At 53.3% G+C, this 24075-nt stretch overlaps 1 protein-coding gene across 4 annotated transcripts; it reads right to left on the bottom strand.

Annotated features, from left to right (window-relative positions):
* Positions 1 to 498: 498 nt before the first annotated feature.
* Positions 499 to 23790, bottom strand: Pcnx3 (pecanex 3). 4 transcript variants are annotated; one of them, XM_057779707.1, is made up of 35 exons: positions 23627 to 23790; positions 23086 to 23273; positions 22770 to 22869; positions 22610 to 22649; positions 22414 to 22509; positions 21072 to 22199; positions 20526 to 20649; positions 20267 to 20445; positions 19748 to 19838; positions 19230 to 19365; positions 17420 to 17580; positions 16033 to 16186; positions 15741 to 15773; positions 15343 to 15514; positions 15132 to 15242; positions 14701 to 14792; positions 14433 to 14542; positions 14167 to 14272; positions 13986 to 14078; positions 13723 to 13873; positions 11478 to 11622; positions 10815 to 10992; positions 9563 to 9671; positions 9314 to 9443; positions 8851 to 8909; positions 8548 to 8763; positions 7648 to 7901; positions 3482 to 3712; positions 3218 to 3321; positions 2866 to 3013; positions 2549 to 2779; positions 2192 to 2466; positions 1611 to 1744; positions 1232 to 1530; positions 499 to 1155 (listed from the first exon to the last, which is right to left on the bottom strand). In XM_057779707.1, the coding sequence occupies exons 1-35, from the start codon at positions 23777 to 23779 to the stop codon at positions 961 to 963; spliced, it is 6126 nt and encodes a 2041-aa protein (XP_057635690.1). In that variant the 5' UTR covers positions 23780 to 23790; the 3' UTR covers positions 499 to 960. The 4 variants fall into 4 exon arrangements, with proteins under 4 accessions (XP_057635690.1, XP_057635692.1, XP_057635693.1 ...); XM_057779709.1 differs by having other exon boundaries at positions 17420 to 17541; XM_057779710.1 differs by having other exon boundaries at positions 17420 to 17541; positions 19260 to 19365.
* Positions 23791 to 24075: the final 285 nt, after the last annotated feature.

The following is a 24075-nucleotide window of genomic DNA, read 5'->3' as shown; positions in this document are numbered from 1 at the left end:
AGCAGGTGTTCAGGCCCAGAAACTATTTCACTCTTTAAGGGCTGGGTCTAAGTAACTGTTCTACAAAGGCTGTTACTTGTTCTTAAAACTTCTCCTGTACGTCAGGTGTAGTGGGGGGTGCCGTTAACCCTAGAGCCCTGGAGGCAGAGGCAGAAGGATCTGAGTCCTGAGTCCAAGGCCAGCCCGATACACATAGGGAGTACACAGTGAGACCCTCTGTCAACAAACGAAAGACTTTCTGTGTAAGTGTAATCCTCCTTAAGCTTGGAAGAGCTGGGGTTCAGAGTAAGGCTTTGGTCAAGATCAAGCTGATGAATATGTGGGACACTAAGCCTGGAGTCTGTCCACATACAGGAGTGTCTGAAAAGCAGACAGGCTGGTGAGGAGGGCAACCCTCGGTACTTGATTCCCACTTTAGACTAACCCCATATCCTTCACCCTTCCTTAGTTACCTCTAGCAACCTCACCTAGTCCCACAGAAAAGAAACTGCCAACCAAAATCAAAAATAGTGTTATTAATTTTGTGTCTCTGAAGCACAGAGAAAAAGAAAAATGACAAAAAGAAGGAACGAAACCACCCTTGCCACACGTCAGGTCCCAGGTCCACCCTTGCCACACGTCAGGTCCCAGGTCCACCCTTGCCAAATGTCAGGTTCCAGGTCCGGGCTAAAGAGACCAGCCTTGGAGGCAGTGCAGGCCCAGGGGCAAAGTCAGTCCTGGCCATGGGCTCAAAGAGGGACCAGCCCATGGGTTTGGTTCTTAGGGCCTGGCTAGGAGGCTCCTGCCTCACTTTGGGGCATCCAGGCCATGGATCAGGAAGAGTCTGTTGTTCAACTCAGTTCTGACTCCGCCTGAATTAGCCAGAGATCTGGGTGCAGACGCCAGTCGGTCTATTTCTGTGGTCCAGCAGAGTCCGAGTTACTGAGTCCTGGGATGATACCCAGTAGAGGTCAGGGCTGCTCAGTACTGATGCTCCAGCAAGGGCTGGGCAGCTGGGCTCTCTCGTTCCTCAACTGTGACAGGCCAGTCACCTGGGGCGCCAGTGGGTGTGCCACTTTCAGGGGCACTGCTGTCCAAGCAAGGAATGTCCTGGGTTGTTCTGGCAGGTGAGGCTTCAGAGCTGACATCAGGGCTGAGGCTGAGGTCTAGGGGCGCCTGTGGAAAGGAGGGCAGATGAGCAGACAAGCAGACCCGAGCCTCCTGGGACCTCATCCTCCCACAGGTCCCTTACCTGAGATTTGGGGGTGCCTCCTTTGGGGCTCCCTGAGGCTGGCTCCCCATCAGATCCTCCCAGTCCCTTACGACCCCCCAGACTCCACTTCCCACTGGGCCCCTCAGAACTGAGGAGACCAGGGCCAGGAGGTCTTGAGGGCCGGGGACCCTCAGTGGGAGCAGGTGAGGCAGGGGGTGGTCCAGAGAGCCGAGGGGGAGGCCACTGCAGCAGAGGAGGGGGCCGCCCATCACCAGAGCCACTGAGGGAAGGCCGAGGCCCCCAGCTAGGACCTGGTGGGAGGGGCTGTTCACTGCTGCCTGGAGGAGAGAGATAAGAGCCAAGACATCAGCTGGGCTACAGCCTCACGCACAGGTCCAGCCCAGCTTTGCTTGCTTACCTGCTGTGTTTTCAGGTGTGGGGTGTGCCAATGGGGGGTTATTGCTGAAAGAGGTCAGGCCGCCACTCCCAGCACAGTCCGAGTCATCCACATTCCCACCGCTATTGCAGCCAGCGCCACAGCCCTTATGCAGTCTGGGTGGAAAAGCGGGACAAGTGTGAAAGGGAGGCCAGGGCTGAGAGAGTCTCCTCACATCTGAGCCTCAGGATTCTCAGGGTTTTTTGTTGTTGTTGCTTTTTTAATTGAGCTCTCCATTTTTCTCTGCTCCCCTCCCTCCCTCTCCCCTCCCTTAACCCTCTTCCAAGGTCCCCATACTCCCAATTTATCTTGTCTTTTTCTACTTCCCAAGGATCCTCATCTCTTAAGAGATTTTGCTGCCTCGTTTTTAAAGTCTTTTGTTTAGGGGAAAGGGGACCTCTCTGGGTAAAGGGTCATCTCTCGGGGTCTAAGCTCGTTGACTCCAGGACTTCCTTTCTGTGGCGCTGGAGGGCCACTCATCTCTCTGTGCCCCTGCTACCCTGGGATCCCAGAGCACCAGGCCCCCAGTAAGCTTCAGAGCTAGGGTGGCAGCCAGGACTCACCTCTCCCAGCTGTGCAGGAGCCATCGGGCAATGGCACCCAGACTGACAGGGCCACCCCACAGCGCTCGCAGTTGGGGGTGGCTGCCGGCCAGAGATGTGGTAAGAGGTGATACGTAGATGGGGTAGCCCAGTGGCTGGTCACAGGAAGAGTTGATCATGTTGCGGAGTGCCTGCTTGGCATTCTGGATGCTGCCACGCTCAGGGTTGCGGTTGCGCAGGAACACCAGCTCCTGCTGCTGCCCAGCCCACAGCCCACGCACACACTCTCGGTTTACCTGCGGAGGACCACACCAAAGGTCAGGGCAGTGACACCAAGGAGGGCCTGAGCGGCAAGGAGGGTAAGACCACCTGCCCTACCTTAATGACGCGGAAGCTGAGATGGCGCCGGTTGAGCATGATGATCTTGTACTCATCAGAAGCATCGTCCATGACATGGCGCAGTGCCAGCAGGGAGGGTGTGTTGCTGAGGATAGCACTGCGCCAGGCAGGGTCGCCCTCATGTGAGATGACCAGCCGTTCCTCATTGGCTGCAATGGCATCATACAGGGCTGCTGGTTCCTCATACTCATCAGGAGATGTGAAGTGGTCCTGTTAGAGAGGAGAGGACAAGTCAGAGCTGCTGGCCTGGGAAATGGCTTCACCTGTCCACTCTGCCCAGGCACACTCCTCCCTACCTGGTGAAGCTTGAGGGCCATGCGAACCCCAGGTGCCACCACTCGGTGAAGCAGGTCCATATCAGCAAAGACCCACTCATCACGCGGGGAGGTGATGCGGAAGTCCCCCTTGAACAGGGCATGCAGGCCATAGAGGAAGGGCTCCAGGCTGGATGGGGAGAAGACATTAGCAACAGGGAGAGAGCCAGAAGGGATTGTTCCCCATCTTGCCAAGGGAGTCAATCTCTCCCTCAGAGCAGTGAAGAGTGGGCAAGGCCAGGACTGGTCCTTGTGAGACAAGAGTGCACCAAGAGGCACAGACGACAGGAATGTGGAGCTCTTCAGAGAAGGACAGAGGGCTGTGGGCACTCACCTGGCAGACATGCTGTGTGAAGCTGTCCCCAGGGCCCGGCGACCCAGCACACACAGGCCAAAGCATAGTGTGACCAATGGTGAATTCCAATCCTGGTCCACGGGCTATGGCACAAGGACCCCAGTCTGAGAACAGTTCCGTGTGGGACTGAGAACTTGGGGTTGGGGTTTGAGTCTAGACTGTCACCAGGTGTGAAGGGAGTGACCAAGAAGCCCAGGTCCTTAGTCTGGGGGAGGGGCAGATCTGAGCAAATGGTAGCCTGACCTGGCTGCGCCGAGAGGCACAGTATTGGATCCACTCAAGGTGAACAGCGCAGAAGGATGGCAGCGAGAGGCCAGACAGGCGAAGGTCATAGTCTTCGTCAACACTCAGTGAGAAGGTAGGGTCTGAGTCAGCGTAGCCAAGGGCTCTCACAGGCCGTAGGGCAGCTGTGATGCCCTCATGGTTCAGCCAGGTCTCCAGTTTTGGAGAACGGCTCACATAGTAGATGATGCTCTGGGAGAGGGGGGACAGGTGTCAGGGGTGCAACTCCACCCCAAACCCCTGCAATGGCGAGAAAGCATTCCAGTCTGAGCTACAGTGCTTCCTACAATGCGGTTTCCACAGCTCAGCCCAGCTCTCTGGAGCTAAGCAAGCGACTCCTCTCCTGGGCCAAAGTCAGAGCCAGCAGTGGGCACCACTTACAGAGGCTCCCACACTTGGTAGCAGATCTGCTTGCTGTCCTCTTCCTGCCATCCCTAGAACCCAGCCCATCTGGAAGGGGATGGAGGCTCACACAGGTGAGTCTTGCCCAATGCCACCTAAAAGGGCAAACGGAGCTGGGGTGTGAAGACACTGTGTAACATCTAGGTCTCAGGACCAGAAAGGTCAGAGGCTGAGACAGTGTGCTGCCTACAGCCCAGGGAACCTACATGACCTGGGTCACGGGTCCTTTTAGGCAAATTACTATGACATAAGGCCTTCTCCGAAAAAGCCAGAGGCATGCACTTCGTATCAAAGTTCAGAGTATCTGGCTATTCTTTTTTTTTTTGGTTTTTCGAGACAGGGTTTCTCTGTGGTTTTGGAGCCTGTCCTGGAACTAGCTCTTGTAGACCAGGCTGGTCTCGAACTCACAGAGATCCGCCTGCCTCTGCCTCCCGAGTGCTGGGATTAAAGGCGTGCGCCACCACCGCCCGGCAAGTATCTGGCTATTCTTAAGACACCTTGCTGGCTGGGCAAGCGGATAGCAGTTCTGGGGAAGGAGGCACTGGTAAAGCTGAGACAGCTAGCAAGCAGCAAGGTTATGGGACTCCATGTGCTGCCCTGAGCTGAAGCTGATGGAGTTGGCCATCTGCCTGGTGAGTGATGCAGAAGCTCTTCCAAGGTTCACTGAAGCCCAGAGTGAGGAGGGTGGTACAGCTGGCCATGGACAGGTGTGCTCAGGAAATCGGGAGCTCAGCAGGTAACTGTGGTAGGACATTGGGAGGCTGTCTTGGGCAAAATTGCCAGAGTATATGCTAGGAAGAACTACAGCTCAAGCAGCTCCCCAGGTGGAGCACACGGGGTGTGGGTATGTCCATTAGATCCTTACACAGATATGGCCTTGGCACAAGTCGATGAGAAGAAAATCTGGTGCAGGCCCGCTGCTGACTTACACCTCATTAAAAGGAACAGGATTGAATGAGTAAGCGTTGGTCTCCAGACTGACCTTCCTGCCTACAGAGCATTGCTAAAGTCTAGGTACCACCGTAGCCCCTGAGAGAACCCCAAAAGCATTGCTTCTGGGTCAGAGAGGAGCTGGTCTGGCATGTGTTAATGCGGTTAATTTTTAACACTGTCATTGTGTTCTATGACATGCCTTCGGAGTGATTCTCAAGATGACACTAAAGTCCAAGACCTTTTAGTAAGAGCACCTCTGTAGTTGGTTGTACCCAAAATGCTGCCTGGGTACATTGCAGACCATGCATGGGCCTCAGGACCATGGTGCCTTCCTGCACTTGACTGACTGCCTAGATGAGGTCTGAAAGCTGATCCACATCACACAGGTGCCAGCCTCCCAAGGTCCACTGAAGAATGCAACACAGCATGCAAAAACTAAGGCCTTGAGTATGAGACTTGGCTACGGTGGCTGGAAGCAGTGGCTCTATGCCCAGAGACTGTATTTTATTTGTAACCCACTATTAAGCGATGCCCACGGGAAGAGCAAAATGTGAGTACCTTAGCATGGCCAAAGCTGCACAGGAAGGGCAGGGTGTGGTCTGGCCCTTCTAGAAGGTCCAAACACTGCCATGGCCCCTAGCACAGCTGCCACCTGAGCCCTGCACTGTCCTTACAAGCTTTACTCCTACGCCTTCATCATGTCTCCAAGCTGCTGCTACCCAGCTTCTCAGGTACCCAGGCTAAGGCAAACTGGCAACTTCAGGGGACAGTAAAGCTGACAGGGCCAAGCACACTTCAGTGGCCAGCCTATGCCTGACCAGGACCTGCTGCACAGCAATCCAGGGTACATCAGGTCTGATGTGACTCATGGGAAGCAGTGGGTACCATGACTAAAGCACTCCTCTTCACAGGTGCCAGGAAGGTAGACAGGACCTTGACAACTGAGTGATTTGGACTATTTCTGGTTTGTTTCTTAGTACAAGTGGAGAGTGAGCATAACCTTACAAATTCTTCCCTAGGAGTGGTTGGGAGAACAAGAAGGAACAACAGGAAGCACAGTTTCTTGGTTTTTCCAACATATGACACTGGAAGATGCCCACAGGGAGGCCTGGGGCAAAGGGACAGTCTGCCTTAAAGGATACCTCAGTGAGGAAAGCTCACCTAACCCCAACAAGGTGAGCAGTTTCAGGGCAGGTCTTAAGAGCATGTAGGGTCTGGCCTATGATCACCAAGCCATCACTCTCTGGTGGTCTGAACGAGAATGGCCTGAAGAGGCGCACAGCTGTCTGGGAAGGATTAGAAGGTGTGACCTTGCTGGAGATAGGTCACAGGGAGTAGACTTTGAGGTCTCTAAAGTCCTGGCCATGTGGTTAAGACATAAGCTCTCAGTCGCTGCCTACTCCCTTGTTCCTGCAATAATGTCGCTTGCCCTCTGAAACTCTATGCTGGCCCTGCTTAAAGCTTGCCTAAGTTGCCTTGGTCATGGTGTCTCTTCACAGGAACACAACCATGACTAAAAGATTTCCACAGTGCCCCTCTTCTGAGTGCCACAAAACCTTACTGTTCCTTTTATTCTGCAAGCCTGCAAGTCCCTGCTTCTCAAGGGTTAAACTGAGCTAGGACAGAGGAAGCAATGTTCTAGGTTACTTGAAAATCCTCTAAGTCCCTGCCCGGAGCTCCTATACCTCACTGTCCCAGCACTCTCAACAGGTTCAAGACCCTCTGGTCTGACTCAGAGCCTCCAGTCCAAGGGAAGCAAACTTAGCGACTGAGATGCCAGGTCTGAGCCTAGAACCTGGCTGTCACATTCTAATGCCAAAGCCCTAATCAAGCATCTCACCTCTGCAAACCATTTCTGTCTATGCATGCACGTGGAGAATCTGTGTCTATGTGTGCACGTGGAGACCAGAAACTGGCATCAATTGTCTTCCTCAATTGCTCCTACCTTATTTTTGAGTCAGGGTCTCTCACTGAACCTGGAGCTTACTGAACTAATTGGCCAGCAAGCCCCAGATCATGTCATTATGTCCAGTTTTCACAGGATTAGAAATAAGGTCTTCATACTTGCATGGCAAACATCTAACTAGCTGTGTTTTTTCTGTTTGTTTGTTTTTGGAGAGCCTTTCATATAGTCCAGGCTGGCCTTGAATTCATAGTCTTCTAGCCGCCCTACCAAATGCTTGAATTACAGCAGAAGCCAATTTCTATGAAGGGATGCGGGAGGCTTCTCCAGGTTTGTGTAGAGTCTACGCAGCTCAGGTGGTGCCTGGCACAGAGCCCACCTTTAATACATAGCACTACTAGGCTCCTATGCGTACCCCATGGCCACTGTCAGCAAGCACCATCGTTGTTAACCTGGGTAAGGATGCTGGTTTTATTTTATTTTGGTTTTGGTACTATGAGTTGAATCTAGGGTCTCAGGCATGCTAGGCATGTATTCTACCACACTCCTAGCCCTGAGCTGGTGATACTGAAGACATACCCTAGCCAACTGCTACAGCTAGATCCACCAGCCTGGGAGGGGATCCAGACTGTGCTGCCCTCCACACTCAGGGCCTAAAGCAAGTCTTCTAGAAGGCGCACTGGGGAGCTCTTGCTCTGGACACTTGTTCACAAGGCCTCTGTGACCTGCTGTCTGATGGCAGCACTGTGAAGAATCTTAAACTGAGTCCTCTGTTTCTCTTGACCAAAACAGGCTCCCACCACACCAGATGACAGACAGCACTCAGCACACTCACAGCAGGTGAACATTCACTGGGGTCACCACAAAGCCAGCAACCAACTAACCATACCTTGACATAGTAGGTGATGAGGATCTTGCGGAGATCGAACACCTGCAGCATGGAGGCCGCGTTGTTGTCACTGATACTATAGCCTTCCAGCACGTACTTGCTGGCTGTCACCTCCCAGGCCAGCCAGCGCTGTCCAAAGGCAGCATTGAAGGACAGGACCCGGGGCAGGTGGCCAGGCTCGCAGCAGCAGCAGCCCTCATCCTCCTCCACACCTTCGGTGATGGCCTCCACCTCGCGCTGCTGGCAGTACGTGCCTGCAGACAGGACCGCCCAGTCAGAGCCACAAGGATAATCCCCACTTGCCCAGCATGGCACTAGACCCACTGCCACTGTTCCTCAGCTTCTACCCTAAGACACTGAGTAAAGGTTACTAACTGAGCAGATTAACCGAGACCCTTTCTCCTCATAATTTCAACTGTCGAGAGAAATGAGTTCAGTTGCTCCATTTCATAAGGCAAAGAACAAAATTTGTAATGTGACTTTCTCAAGGTCATGTGCTCACATGCTGTGCTTGGAGTCTCTCTCATTGCCCTGAAGGGACCTGTCTCAAGTTGGCACAAAACACATATGAGCTCCTGAGAGCAAGGAACCAGCTACCCACAAGGCTGGCATGGTGCTTGTCAGGGACTCAGTTAAGACCTAGAGCAGGCCTAAAGCCGGCATAAGGGCTCAGGGCCTCAGCTTTCAGCAGTAATCCTTGGACTCCCTATGAGGTCAAAGGTGGTGTGTGCAGGTGGTGTGGTGTCACTGGAAAGCAAGTGGCCAGGCTACAAAAGCCAGGCTTAGGAAGAAAGGGAACCTTGCCTGAGATCACCCAGCAGCCTGAGAGCTTGCAATGGGTCCCAGCCCAGGCCCTGCTTACTCTGCTCCTCACCCACCAGCTCAGCTGCACGGGCTCACCCCTGAACTCAAGGCCACGCAGCTGGAAGGTGACGAGGCCATTTCCAACCTCGATAAGGTGCACCAGCGCGTTGAGGTAGTCAGAGGCCAGGACAAAGCAGTCACCAGGGCCATAGTTGCCCCAGCGGCCCAGCACCAGGTCCCCACATAGGGTGTGCTGCAGCGAGCGTGTCAAGTGCTCATAGAAGATGGAGTTGAGGTTGTTGTCATCAGCGCCTGGGACCCGAAACAAACATAAATGGGCAAAGGTATCAAGTTAAAGAGGGCACCCTCCAAGGGACACCCTGCCAATAAGCTACTGACCTGGGTTCCGGTCCAGCTGTGTCACTAGGCGGGTGTTTGAATGGTCCACACGTTTAGTGCTGTTCAGAGAGCAACAATGTATCAGGCAGGGCCAGGCAGCCCATCAGCATGTCCTCTGCCCAGGGTCCCACCCTGGTCCTCTCTGAACCCACACACTGAGCTATGAGCAGATGCCACCTGTTATAGATCACTGCCACTGTCAGGTAAGGAGGTTAAGTCTCAAACAAATAAAGGGACTCACAAAGGACCTGGAGGGGAGTGGGTTCTAAGGCAGGGAGCCTCCACTGAGGCTTTGGCCTGGTGCATGTTTAGCCTTTACCAGACTCACTCACGTGTCCCCACTGAGGCCCAGCACTCACACCCTTGCTGTGGGTTTCGGAGTCCCTTTCTGGGTGGTGCCTGGCCAGGACTCCAAGGCCTCACCTCCTTGTTAGCCACAAATCCTATCTCCCATGAGACTTACTTGTAGTCCCTCTCCCAGAACTTGAGGGGCCTTGCGTAGGACATGATGAAGACAGCACTGCCCAGTAGGGGGTTGAGTGGTGTAGAGAAGAGCCCTGAAAGCAGGGCCTGGAGGAACAGCATGGCTGAGTCTGGGCACAAGTCAAGGAGGTGACAGGCACCTTCTGTCTCCCTTTCCTCCCTCTGCAACCCAAGGCTGCTTCTCTCCACATACATCCCACCCACAAAGAAATAGCAGGAAGCTGGATACGTGGTACAGCGAACGGCTGGGCAAAGGCATGGAAGGCTGAGCCCCAGGTGATCTGCCAGGGTGCAATGTAGGTCAGCACAAAACGCAGCTTGTACAGCAGGTCCCACAGCTGTAGGTCATCAAGACAGAGGTGATAAAACACACAAAGTCACACAAAGTGGCAATATCTGCCAAGCCTCCAGACACCAGCCCAATGGGACGAACCTCAAGATAGTCCCAGCCCTTTCTTTCTGGACTTGGTTTGGAACACCTGAAGCCATGGGAACTTTTAACTGGTTCTAAAGAACATGCACTAGTTAATTCCCACAATGGCAGTGTGAGCGTTGTATTCCTTTCCCCGGTTCACAAATGGGGACAATCCAGTTTAGATAAAGGGAGAGAAGGTAAACGACTTTCTCAGGTCATGTCACTCAGTCACTAATGAGAATTTCAAGAGAAATTTCAAGAGAGATGACCCTAGGCCCTACCCTCAGAGGGGTCTGAGTCAAGCCTGGTGGTCCAGGTTTCTAATAATTCCACATATTTAAAAGGATCACAAGTTTGAAGGCAGCCTGGGCTATAGAGTGAGTTCAGGTAAGCCTATTAACTCAGTAAGATTCTATCTCAAGAAGTCAAGAGGGCTGATGGAACAGCTCAGTAGTTGAACGCCTACCTAGCACAATCAAAGCTCTGAATTCAAATTCAAGCAAATAAATAAAAGCAGGAGGAGACCTAGTACGGAAGCTTGCCAGCAAACAAAAATGAAATATGAAAAAACTATCAGGAGCCAATTGTGAGTCCCAGTACCATGGTAGATGGTAGGCATTCGGGATGATGTGCAGAGTGATCCTTTGATCAACATGACCCCCAAGTCTGAGTAGGGAACCCACAGCCCAAGAGAATAGCTATACACCCAGTCCCTAGAATATATACTCTCAGCTCTGAACTGGGCTCTGGTGGGGGGTGGTAGAGGGCAGACCTCAGAGGCTTTACAACATCCTGGTGACAAGGTCAGGTCTTGACATTGCTGATCCTGAGGAAGCTTGTTGTAAGCTCAACACTAGCCACCACCAATTCTCATGAGGGCCTGATGCAAGTTCCCCTCAAGCCTCAAACTGCTTTCTGCAGGGAGAGGGAGGAATCCCTTCCTCAGGCCACTGCAAAGGCACACAACTGAAGCAATGCGTGACGGCAGACCAGGGAACACTCCCTCTCTCAACAGCTCTGCTCTGTATGTGTCAACCTGGAGTCCGAGTCAAAGCCATCAGCTTACCTTGCTGCAGAGCAGGGACATGAGGAAGTAGTCGAGCAGAAAGCCCTGTGAGAGCCGAGGGTAGTCAAAGTGGAAGAGCAGGACGGTGAAGGCCAAGGTCAGGTACTGCTGGGGTGGGCAACAGAAGGCTGAGCGGAGCAGCTTCAGCCCAGCCACAGTCATCAGCAATGCCCGGCAGCTGTGGGTGGGGCAGGCATTCAGACATGGCAGGGCCTTAGGGAGGAGTGGGCACAGACACATGTCTCTCACCAATAGGTCTGAATGCAACCCTAGGCACCTGCTGTTGACTAGAATAGCACCCCCCTTTTCTGTGCCAATGATTCTTAGGTTCAGTATCTTGGAATGATACGATAGGAGACACATTTGCTCCAAATGATAGCTCATTAACACCTAGGATCCTGCCAGGAGGTGGTGGCGCACACCTTTAATCCCAGCACTCGGGAGGCAGGGGGATCTCTGTGAGTTCAAGGCTAGCCTGGTCTACAGAGCTAGTTCCAGGACAAGTTCCAAAGCTACAGAGAAACACTGTCTCGAAAAACAAAAAACAAAACAAAACAAAAGAGCTGGGATCCTACTTTGCCTTGCTTAGGTGTTACACATTCCTCAGTGGGAATCGATGAGGAAGGAAACAGAGAATGAGAGAGGGGAGTGAGTGGTCCTCACTAGAGGCAGAATTTGTCTGGATGGCTGACAACCGTGTGAGCATCCACTGTGAGCGCGTTGAGAACCACAGCAGGGTAGATGAGGTACTTCTCAACACACTGCAGGCCAGCATAGAGCTTCTCAAACCACATCACCTGGGCAGCACCTGCAACAGGAAGGCAGGGATGTCTGCTAGCACTTGGTCCTCCACATGGCCCATACTCTGGAGCCCAGAGGATGATCCACCACAGGGCCATAAGCACCCTGAAAGGTAGGCAGACCAGCTGTGCTGTCCTGGGCTCCTGGAGAGGCTGCCTAGTGGGGACTGGAATACTGTTGACAGCCCTGAATGAGGATGAAGAGCCCAGCAGGGCAGGGGCCCCACATGTCACTTAGCATGTCACAGGCTGGGGGCTGGGGGGATTTGCTCTGTTTTTGCAGTCTGTGGAAACAAACCAGACAAAAACAACAACAACCACCAACTAACAAACAAACAAATACCTCTTAGAGATCTACCAGAGATATGCAAAGGTTATATAGAATAGGCTGAGGGGGTCACGATGATCCCAAGCTGCACGACCTTCTGAGGGGCAAGCTTTCTTGTTTAAGCTAATGAGAGGAAGACAAATGGGGATGTTGTCCCAGGAGCAAAATTTCCCATTGTTTGAGATGAAACGAGCACTACATATAAATAACATTATATGAACTGAGCAAGCTGTATGTGTAACAACAATTAAAGAAAACAGACCATGAAGCTGGGCAGTGGTGGCACACACCTTTAATCCCAGCACTTGGGAGGCAGAGGCAGGTGGATCTGTGAGTTTAAGGCCAGCCTGCTCTACAAGAGCTAGTTCCAGGACAGGCTCCAAAGCTACAGAGAAACCCTGTCTCAAAAAACCAAAAAAAAAACCAAAAAACCAAAAAACAAAAAAAAAAACAAAAACAACAACAACAAAAAAACATGAATTAGCAGGAGGAAGGGCACAAGGGAGGAGTTGGAAGGAGGAGGGGTAACCTGATGAGTTCAAATCCCAGGAGCACACGGTAAGAGGGAACCAACCCTGAAGACTGTTTGCTGACTGCCACATGTGCACAGTGTGTTCATACATACACAAAATCCTGTTCATAAAGCAATAAGTAATGTGACCTTTGTATAGCCAATCAAGAGTCTTTTTAAAAGATGTATATGTATGGATATCTTGCCTACATGAATGTCTGTGCACCATGTGTGTGTAGTGCCTTTGGAAGCCAGGAGGTCATCAGAGCTCCTGGAAGTGGAGTAACAACAGACTGTGAGCCAACACCTGGGTGCTGGGAATCGAACCCAGGTCCTTGGAAAGAGCAGCCAGTGCTCTAACTGCTGAACCACATCTCCAGCCCCACCAACCAAGATGTTTAAGTAGAGGCTAGAGGAGCTTTTTGTTCTGAGACGGGGACTTACTATGGACCCTAGCTGGCCTGGAGCTCTCTCTGTAGATCAGGCTGGCCTCAAACTCACAGAGATCCACCTGCTGGGATTGAAGTTGTGGGTCATATAAAACATTTTAAAATACAGCCTGGAAGACTTTTGAAAAAATACTGACAGCAACAAGCACTAGATGGCTCTGAGCCACAGGTGGCAAGTCAGGCTATGAAAACCCTTTTTAAAAGCTGGGATTCCTCTTCCATTAGAATGGAAGCAGAAAGGCAGGACAAAGGCAGTATACAGGCTAAGAGTATAGAAGAGCCAGGCGGTGGTGGCGCACGTCTTTAATCCCAGCACTCGGGAGACAGAGGCAGGCAGATCTCTGTGAGTTCGAGGCCAGCGTGGTCTACAAGAGTGAGTTCCAGGGCTGGAGAGATGGCTCAGCGGTTAAGAGCATTGCCTGCTCTTCCAAAGGTCCTGAGTTCAATTCCCAGCAACCACATGGTGGCTCACAACCATCTGTAATGAGGTCTGGTGCCCTCTTCTGGCCTGCAGGCATACATACAGACAGAACATTGTATACATAATAAATAAATATTTAAAAAAAAAAAAGAGTGAGTTCCAGGACTGGCTCTATAGTTATAGAGAAATCCTGTCTAGAAAAACCAAAAAAAGTATAGAAGAAACTGTACCAGGACAGTGAAAGTAACAGATAGACACAGAGAGTCAGAAAGCAGTATGGGCACCAGGTGCCCTCTGCTGACACCCTCAGCCAAGAGGACCATACTTCTCATTAGGATGTCTCCAACCTGACTCTGCCCAGCCCAGGCAATGGGGATGAAGAGGGCAGGAGGCACTCACCTCGCACTTCATACTGGCTGTATTCTAGTGGCTTCAGCACAGGCTGGGAGAGGCAGAACCAGGGCAGCTGTTTGCGGAGCTGTGGCAGCAGGTAGTGTGTGAAGAAGCCTACAGCTCCTGCCAGTGCATACAACACGAAGCCCAGCACTGACTGTAGGAGAGAGGCCAGAGGCTCAATTCAGTCTGAGGTGGGCTCCAAAGGGCCCTTAGGTCCAGCAGACTCTTATCAGAACCTAGAGGGGGATGACTTTTACCACACAAACCTTCAGGGCAATGAAGACAGTGCTGGCACTGATGGCAAAGGTGAGCACAGCGATCACCACACACATCACCAGGTCAGAGTGCAGGACCTCACGCTGCAGAGCCAGGAAAAACAGCTTGACTGCCTGCCCTATGGGCATGCCCTTCCCAGGGCCAGAGCAGCCAGAATCCCACATCCCTCACCACAGACTGGCGCATCTTCTCTGGCAGTGGGTCTGGGGGCTCCACCCGGGCTGTCTCAAGGCTCCGTTCCTCTAGCTCAGGGAAGAGCTTACTCCGGACTAGAGACCTGGAGGGAAGACGAGTCAGAGACCAAGGCAAACGCAATCCCTTCCTTACAGATTCTGTCAGTTCCAGGCACATGCACTGACCGCCTAAGTTCCAGGCATGCACACACACACACTCAGAGTACACACGTATGCACATAAATAGGCACATGCAGCACCCACCAGAGCACAGTGGGGTCACTGCTCTGCCGGCTCAGATGGTAGGACAGTGCCACCAGGAGGCCACAGAAGACTGAAAAGAGGACAGGGACGTGCTGCTCTGGCCAAGGTGTCTAAAGGAGAGAACCAATGCTGGTCAGGGGTGGTGAAGGTAAGTGTGGGAGAGACAGTGGGTGTCCCACATGAGAAGCCACTGCTGAACCCAATTCACAGCCCTGTACCAACAACCCCATAGGGCTCAGCAAGCCCAGATCCTAAAGGCCACCACTACCTTAATGGCCCCGAGGCAGAAGCCATAAAGCAGGGCAGCAGCCAGCAGGCTTCGGGTGAGGCTGAAGATCGCAGTGAGCGGGCTGGTAGCAGCTGTGAGCAGGGAGAAGTAGGTAAAAAACCCAGCTCTGCACTACGGGCATCTCCAACTCAACCATGTCCCACTGATCCTCAACTGCCACAAGAAGATCTCCCTCCCCAAAGCACCCCTCAGAGTTTCTAGTGTTCTGGGCTGAAACCACTTGCCTGGGGAAAGGAGAGGAAAGAGGAGAGGGGAAAAAAAAGAAAGAGAGGAAAGGAGGACAGGGCCCTTGAAGCCAGAATAGAGAACGCAGGGGAGGCTCTGTAAGAGCTAGAGCTGTAGGCCCAATCTGTGGACCCTCCTGGCCTCACACTGTCCCCTGCCACCTAAGCCACCCGTGAGCACAATACCTGTGCCTCCAAAGCCATGCATATCTATCTGCTCCAGGAGGTACATGAGGCAGGTGTTGACCTGGGGCAGGAGGCCCAGGAGGAAGACGAACGGGAAGCACAAGGTGAACACTGTTCAGAGGGTGAGTGAAGTCCAGTCAGTCTGCCAGCCTCCCCGGGCCCACCCTCCAGACTCACTCCCTTGGGCCAACCCCGCCCAGCCCCGCCTCACCAGTGGCCACGTCTCGGGCACAGAAGAAGAAGGAGGCAGAGAAGAGCGTGAGGCCATAGAGGGAGACTGGTGGGAAGGGCTGAGCTGTGCCCAGGGCGTCCAACAGCCAGATGAGGAGACAGCAGATGCAGAAGTAGACAGGCCGGCTGTATGCAATCACCCAGTTGTGGCCCTAGGAAATGGGCCAGTGAGGAACTGGGCATCCCCGCTGACCACTCGGCTGGTATGTGCACACAGTAAACACACCCCAGACTTGGCCACATCCAAGCTAGAAAATTGGGGAAGCTGGGAGCAAAGCGGTGATCAGGGAACTCCGCCCCTCTCCCGCCATGGCCTTGCATCTGGTCTCAGACCCTCCGAGGGCCTCCTAGCCAGAGCACTGCCCCACAGGTACTCACATGCATGGGAGATGCTGCGTCAGGCTGCACACTCTGGAAGAGACACGGTTATGTTGGCAACAAGAACTGGTGCCCACTGAAGAACGAAAGCACTAAGACTGACCAGCTCTACCACTGGGCAGTAGTAAGTGGCCAAGGCAAGACCCTGTACTGTGCTAAGTCTTAGTGTCTGTACTTGTCAGACGGGTAGCTGGCTACTGTGACCTTAACCAGATTATCTACCTCCCCTCAGACCTGGAAAAGGGAAAGGGATGGCCCAGGAAAGCTGCGGATTCAGGGAGCCAGGCCTGACCTTGAGCAGGGAGTACTGACAGGAGGCGATGACCAGGCAGAACTGGAAGACCCAGATGTCAGTGAAGAAGCCTTTGAGCAGCAACAGGTATCCCAAGAAGGCCACCAGGCTGCTCAGTCCAACGCCAAAAATGTTCTCCATTATTCCCCTTGTCCTACAAAGACATGTGAGTCAGGGCATGGATTCCCACCCCAGTTTCTAAGAAGTAGGGGAGACAGGACTCTGTCCTAAAGATCCACCTCTGGGCATCTGAAAAGCCAAACTTCTGACCTCACAGGGAAGAGATCAGGTTGCATTTGCTCTGAAAAACCATCTTGCTGGGTCACGGCTATGCCCACTTCCTGCTCATGCTGACATGAGCTACAGTGTGTGCACAACACGAGGCCATGATGGTAGCACCCTACCTGTCCCCAATGACAGGAGGGGAACAAGGGGGGCAGACAGGAAGCCAGGCTGTGGGATCTAGGCCCAACTCCTTGATGGCAAACAAAAGTCACCTGACTTCTTTATCTGACTTTCTGGCCTTTGTTTCTCCTCTGAAAACAGGAAAGTTTTTTTTTAAAAAATAATTTTAAAAGTTTATTTATTTATACTATATATGAATGTCCTGCAATGTAAACCTGCAGGCCAGAAGAGAGCATCAAATCCTATTACAGATGTGTATGAGCCACCATGTGGTTGCTGGGAATTGAACTCAGGACCTCTGGAAGAACAGTCAGTACTCTAAACTACAAAGCCATCTCTCCAGCCCCCAGGAAAGGTTTTGAGATAACCAAGTTTATGAACCTATTTAGGTTACAGCACTCAGGCAAACAGAACAGAAGGAAGGAAAAACTGATCCTGGAAAGCGAACGCAGTAAGGAACCATTCGTGTTGAGAAAGGCTTGAAGAGAAGGGTAACCCTGTATGGACCCAACCCCTTTGTACTCCAGAGGAGCCCAAAGAAAGCCACTGCAGCCAGGCGGTGATTCAGGACTCTGGTTCTACAAATTTCAAAGCTGAGGCAGAAGGGTCACTGGAGGTCTAGACCAGCCTGGATTACAGAGTGAATTTTGGGCCAGTCTAGGTTACAAACAAGACCTTGTCTCAAAAACAAATCAAGCCAGGTACAGTACAGCACACCTGTAACCTCAGCACAGGAGAGGTGGAAACAAGATGATCACAAGTTCAAGGCTAGCCTCAGCTACATAGCAAATTTGAACTTAGCCTGGTTTATGAGACCCTTTCTCAAAAACCAAAACCAACAACAACAAAAATCCAATGCAGCCTCCAGCAACTGAGCCATTCAGGACCTCTGACAGCATGACCATCTCCATAGGTCAGAGTTTGGAAGACCAGAGTCCCAGAGCTTTCTGGGGATTAGTAAATAATAATTGCAGGTACTCACCGGTCCAACAGAGCCAGCAGGGCCAGACGCTCATAGCGCACAGAGGTCCAACGGCCAGGAAGAAACCAGTACTTATAGCTGTGCTGGGCCCGGGGCGGCGCCTCCTCCATCAGTGTCTGCTCCTGGGATTCGTGCAGGGAGTCCTGGTCCAGCAGGTCAAACTGCAGTCCCCACAGCCGCGGCCATCAGCCCCGCCACCCCCATGATCTATCATCATCCCTCCCCCAACACACTGGTAAGATGACTGAGCATGTACTTCAACACACCAAGGTCACACTGTCTAGTGGCCCTGTGGCCTGCTCAGACTCAATCAGAAGGGCTTGCTCCTAGTTCTAGGTTCCTAGGACACAGCTGATGCTGCTATGGACTGCCAGGTGCCAGAGTCACCAAGTCTTATGTCCATGTTCCCCACTCAGGCAAAATCTCTACTTTGACCCTCAGGACCTAGCATACACGATATCTCCTTCAACATGGGGCCACCACTGTCACTGTGACAACCACATTCAGGAGCATACAACACCTGGTTCTGAAGACAAGCTAGAGCTGAGTGTCCCAGAGAAAAGCACTTAGCTTCTTTAGGCTGCGTTCATTCAACAAGTGTTTATGGCTTGTTGAGATGGCTCAGAGGGTAGCTGTCATACAAACATGATAGCCTAGAGTTCAATCCCTGAACCCCATGTAGATATAGAAAACTGACTCTTACACACACACACTGTAATATACCTGTATGTGTGTTCATGCACACAAACACACACACCCAGAGAGAGACAGAGAGACGGACAGAGAGAGGGGCATGTACACGCAACATCTGCAGGACACAACAGAGAGCCCAAAGCTGCACAGCTCTGTCCCATAAATGACAGCTACACGGACAGCAAGGATGATGCTGTAGACTCTACAGAAACGGTTACATAAAATAACTGAGTCAAGAAAAGGTAGCCTAGTCTGGCAGCAATGACCTATAATTCTAGGTACTTGGGAAGCTGTGGCAGAATTCCAAATTCAAGGCCTAGTGCTACAAAGTGAGGTTAATAATAATAAAATAAGAGGATGCTGGGAGAATAGCCTGGTGATAGATGTTTGCCCAGCATTCAATCCCCATTATCTCACACATAAACACACACACACAAACTAGCGCATGGTGGATTCTGGCAGTATTCAAGGTCCATCTGTGATTTTAGGTGTTAGATATTTTGAGTTAATCCTTTTAGGACTATTCTCTGAACTGAGAACATATTTGGGTGATGTTGTGAGTACCCCACTATGTTGTCAGGGCTGGCCTTCAACTCCTGGGCTCATGTAGAAGCCACAGCCTCTGGAGAAGCTGAGACAATAGGTGAGGTCATGTTTTATGCATTCTTATTTCTGTTACAACCGGAATAATTGTGTAAGTGATAACCTATTAGAAGTAAAAAAAACGACACTATCAATAACCATGCCGTGATAAGGCACATTAACAGGTGACTTCAGGCAATCACACCTGTAAACTGCCAGGCACAGGACAAACTGAACTGCCATTTCTACAAGTATCTTTGTAAACATTCATTATCCTGCTAGCTGCTCCTGCTCCTGCTTCGGGACCAAAGAGGTACACACCAGACACATTCAGAGAGTAAACAGAGGACTTCAGGAGCCATTCAGCTCCAAGCCTGTGCAACCTCTGCCAGCCATTAAAGATGGGGACACAAGCTCTTCCTGAGGGTGATCTATCCCTCCTGGGGTGCCTAGGCAATCTACCCAGACCACCCTTAGTCTTCTGCTTACATGCACCTTTCCCATCCCCTCCACACCTCTCAAAGCTGCTGCTCACCTCTGGGATCTCCAGGGGCACCCTGCGCACCTGCATACCCTGAAGAACCACCGGCCTGGGCTGCAGCAGGTTCAGGCCTCCTGTGGCTTCAGGCACATCAGCTGAGTGGAAGCTGGAGGAATGTGAGTGGCGGTCCCTGTGGGTACAGCAGCAATGAGGTTCAAGGCTATGGACAAACCCTGGGACCTGGTGAGATGAAAATGAAGGCCAGGCAGAGGGGCTGTTTGCCCCATGACTGGAATGTCCACAGGTCAGGAACACTGGGGTCACAAGGGAGAGAGCAGAAGCGTCTCTTTTGCAGGCCCTGTCCTACATATGAAAGCTGTGTTTCCTCTGTCCTCCTCCCTGGGAAGCCAGTACTATGCTTCCTAGACTTGGAAGCCTGGCATCATGCCCCAGTGTCCTTATCACCTTCGCCTCCTAGCCTGTGCTGTCCCATGACAGCAAGAATACCGGGTTCAGATGCTCCCCAGAAATGCAGCCTACCAGGCCCAGGGAAGCCCAGCTTGGACACTCACCAGGCTCCATTGGCTGCCTGATCCCCTGGCTGCCCCACAGGGTTCTCATAGCCACCTCCAGCTAGGCCAAAGGTGTATGACCGCCGCACACCTGGGACAGAAGAACAACAGCACTGTCAAGGACTGATCTAACTGGGCATCAGGGCCAACAAACAAGGAGGAGCCCTGTCATATGTCCCCTGCCATGACAGCCCAGCCCTGGGGACCAAGTGTTAGACAGGAAGGGGCCTAAAGATCAAAAGCCTGGGCCCTGTGGTCAGCCTGCCTTGGATACAGCTCTGTTCTACCACTAGCTCAGCCTGTAGCTTCAGGTGTGCCTTGGTTTCCTCATCAGCAGAGCAGGGATGATGACACCCACACCTCAGAGATGCTGCAAGGATGACATCGGGCAGCACAGGTAAAGCACTTGCCACAGAGCCAGGTAAGAAATCATCGACCAACAGTGCTGTTGGCGAGGGGCAGTCACAGACACCGTGGGAGGCACAGAGGACGTGCGAGGCTGTCTGGAGAAGGGCTCACCGCTCTCGTCGTAGAAATAGTGCACAGCACCCTCAGAGGTGTCATCAAAATTGCTGGCTTCGTGGACGTTGGGGCCAGCTCGGGTGAGCAGCAGAGAAGAAGCGAAGTGCAGAGCAGAAGGCAGAGTCAGTGCCCGGGAGTGGGAAGCAGCCCGGCCCCGCTGAGCCTCCTGCAGGCTGCTGGACAGCAGAAGCCCTAAGTTAGCACCAGGAGGAGTCAGATGGCCCCTCTGCCCTGCAGCCAGGGGGCAGATGCTCACCTGGGTGGAGAGCCCATGACAGAGGCTGGAGGGGTAGGGTTACTGCCTGCATTGTGTCGTCTCCGGATAGCCTGAGCCCGCCTCACGTTGCTTGTGCATTCCCGCTGACCTGTGTCCTCAGGTGCTGCCCAGAAAGAAGCCCCAAACATTAAGTGACAAGTGCTCCAGCACTGAGCTAAAGGTTAGCCCTAGTACACTTGGTCTCAGGAACCCTGTCAGTGCATCTTAGTCAGCCACGCCTCAGTTTTCTCATCTGGAAATAAGGATGACAATGTTCTTCTCTGTCCCACTGGTGGACAGATGGATGAGTGTGGAAGATGTCCTTAGGAAACAGACGCTCAGGTGCTCACCACTGGAGCCAGGCAATTGGGCTCTTCTGACCCAAGAGGTGTTGCCCACCATTCTTAACCACTAAATCCACATCCATTTGCCTCCCGACATGGAGGCTAAGCTGATGCTACCTAGGTCTGCTACAGCCTGCCCTTTACCCAAACTCAACCCTCCCAGGTCTCCTCCCTCACCCTCACCCCTGGGGCCATCACTCACCTCCCCCCACAGCACCTTCCTCCTGCAGCTCCCCCCGCCAGCCAGGCTGGTTGGCAGCAGGTCCCCTGCGGGTCTCAGCAGGCAGCACAGCAGGCTCACCAGCAGCCAGCTCTACTCCTGGCTGGGCTTCCAGCTCAGCCTTGGAGCCAGCCAGGGGAGCCCTTAAGACATCAGTCCCTGCCCCATCCATGCTTAGCACACGTGCGTGAGTTTTGGCACTGGCAGTACTGGGAGTCCGCTGGGTCCCATATGGTCTCTTAGGGGGCACAGCAGCTCCCTCTTCAGCCCCAGGAGGAGCCCGCCGCTTCCGAGGACCCCCTGCTGCACCCCGGGAGCTCTCAGGGGAATAGCAAGAAGTAGATGATGAGCTGTCAGTACTGTAGCGGCGCTGAGACCGGAGACTGGATGCTGGACTCAGCTCACTACCTTCGCTGGTGTCTTCATCTTCAAAAAACCCTGAGCCCTCCAGCAATGGCCGTCTCGGGGCACGGCCAGGTGGGGAGTGTCCTCGCATGGGGGGGCGCCGTTTGTTAGGTCGAAGGAGGGCCAAGTCCTTAGGCCGCACAACCAGGAGCGGCTCAGCTTGGCCTGGTGGTGTCCCTGTTCCAATGACTGTGTCAAAGGAACGAAGTGTATCATCTGAGGGGACCCCAGCATCTGGGGAGGCAGGCAGCTCAGCCTCTGAGGGAGGGTCTGTGTCGCTGCCCTCAGGGGCATGCCCACCAGGGGGGCTGTCCAAGTGCGTAGAGTTGGTTTTCTCACTCTTGAAGCTGCTCAGAGTCTCCCTGTCAGTGCCGCTAAAACAGGAATCTGAAGAGCCAGCTTTCTGGGGCGTGGGGTCACCTGAGCCCCTCCGGTCCAGGGGCTGGTATCCTCCAGTTCCTCGACATTGTTCCCGTCGACTACTGGTCCTCACTAGGGCCCGGTCAGGCCGCGTCAGGGTCAGGAAGCTCTTGCTTAGCTCCTGGCTGAGGCTCCCCTTCAGTAAAGGGCTCATGGGCGTGTCAGCCGCACTGCTCCCACCCCAGGGAACACCATCTCCAGCCAGGGGAGAACGCTCAGAAGAGTCTGTACTGGGGAGAGAGGGGTCAGGGACAACCCCTGGGGGTGTCTGGGGAAGGTCTCCAACTGTCAGAAGAAAGGAAGATGGAATGAGAGAAGGGGGAGTGGCAAAGGCAACTAGAGGTTAAGGGAATCTCATGCCCTGTTTTTCAGAGGGGAAGACCAGGAGAGGGACACCAAGGGGATGCCATTCAGGAGTACAAAGCAGTCAAAGTAGGGCTGGTACAAGTGCAAGCTATCTGGTACTCCTGCCGAACCCCTCCCTACCATGCCCACTCACTCAGTTTCTCCTGAGAGCTGAGCTTCAGCATCTCTCGATCGGCCGAGGTCACAATTACGTTGTTGCTGCCCTGCTCCCGGACCAGTTCCTTGATGTCTATAACCACAGCACCATAGATGTCACCAGGACCCTGGGGTCTTCTTAGGTCCTCCTGTTCCACACCACCACGATCCAGCCCAGAACAATAGCCACCTACCTCTGAGGGGCCCAGAATCCTCCATTCGGGGCAGCAGTTCCTGATAAGAGAGAGGAGAGAGCACGGATGAAAAACAGAGTAAGCAGGCTTGGAACCGGACCACGACAGGGACTGGCTCCCTGGAGAGCAGGGACAGAAGCCCAAGGCTGGACCTACGCACCGAAACCTGGTTGAAGCCAAACACAGAATGCTGGGAACTGCAGCGCACAGGGGGTGTGGAGCTCACTTTCCGGAACACTGTCATCTCCACACCAGGGTCCCTGCAACAGAGGGAAGAGTGGAGCCTAAGTTCTCAGCTAATCTCTCTCCACCCTTTCTCACCATCCTTAACGCTCCTTCCTCCTCAAGGCCTCCTTTGACAGCTCTAAGACTGATGGCAACAAGTGTTCGGAGCCAGTATTCCCTCTGCCTCTCTAACTTCCAAGACACAGGCACAGAGAAACAACAATCACTGGGGTAGCCGATGCCCTACCCACCTGGGAAGACCGCTGTCCCCCTGGGCAGCCTCTTCTTCCTGCTCCCCCATGGTAGAATTGCGTTTCTCCACAATCTCGCCCTGGTCGAACATGGCGTGTAGGCGATAGTTCACAGTCTTGATGGTAGCAAAGATGACAGCTACCACCAGGCAGTATACTCCAGCCACCATCAAGCTGGGGGGCAGGACCTGGAGGTGACAGGTAAGTTCGGTCCCTTCTCACAGAAGCCCTGCTCCCTTGAGGGGGCACTTGCAAGCAACCACTGCCATGACTAAGATTCCTCGGTTCACAAAACTTCTCACCCTTACACGCAACAGTACAAAGACCCCGTAAAGAAGCAGTTTTCTGATTAACCGGAGAAACAGATTAAATGAGACGCTCAAAGTAACCCCACGCAGGAAAGACTTGATCTTACCCTACACACGCCCAAACTCTCCAGTGACTAGTCTTACTCTAAGACCCCAGGGCTCGAGACGTCGTGCCCGCCCCTGCCCAGCTGCCCTCCCTCCCACAGTAGTTACAGGTGGTGGCCGGCTCTCACCATGTACAGCAGGAAGGGAAAGATGAGCAAGAAGATCCAGACATAGAGATGGAAGCAGTTGGAGAAGGTGCTCTGATGCGGATCGAAAAACCAACCGCCGGTGAGCGAGGCCCACACCCCCTGGCGCAGGATCTGCAACACCTGAGACCCCATGGCCCAGCCGCTGCTGCGCACGCCCTCCTCCCGGGACCCTCATGAGGGCGGCCCCCGGCCCATGCCCCGCCTGACGCCCGAGGGTCCCGGGGTTTGACCGAGAGCTCACGCCATGGCCTCCCCCAGCGGGGGAGGGGACTGGTGGGGCGAGGGCACGGGCAGGGGGCGGGGTCGGCCCGGGTAGTCAGCCGGCTCAGGCCGGGATCCAGGGGTGGGGCTGCATCAGAGGCGGGGCCTGGGCCCCCTCCAGAGGCCCAGAACTGTGGTGAGGGGCCGAGCTGGAAGGCAGACGCAGG

The sequence above is a fragment of the Chionomys nivalis genome, chromosome 8 (genome assembly GCF_950005125.1).
Source record: "Chionomys nivalis chromosome 8, mChiNiv1.1, whole genome shotgun sequence".
NCBI classification, from domain to species: domain Eukaryota; kingdom Metazoa; phylum Chordata; class Mammalia; order Rodentia; family Cricetidae; genus Chionomys; species Chionomys nivalis.
Note: the sequence above shows the minus strand (reverse complement) of the source record. Positions and strands in the feature narration are given on the sequence as shown.

Excerpts from the sequence above, each read along its gene's own strand:
- Pcnx3 (XM_057779707.1), bottom strand. The coding sequence starts at position 23,779 with ATGGGGTCTCAGGTGTTGCAGATCCTGCGCCAGGGGGTGTGGGCCTCG. Across the intron at positions 14,793-15,131 it reads GCATGGCTTTGGAGGCACAG|CTGCTACCAGCCCGCTCACT; the intron begins GTATTGTGCTCA and ends CCCTGCTCACAG. Across the intron at positions 9,444-9,562 it reads CCAGCCGTTCGCTGTACCAC|ACTCAGCCATGCTGTTCCTC; the intron begins GTATCCAGCTTC and ends ACTTGTGCCCAG.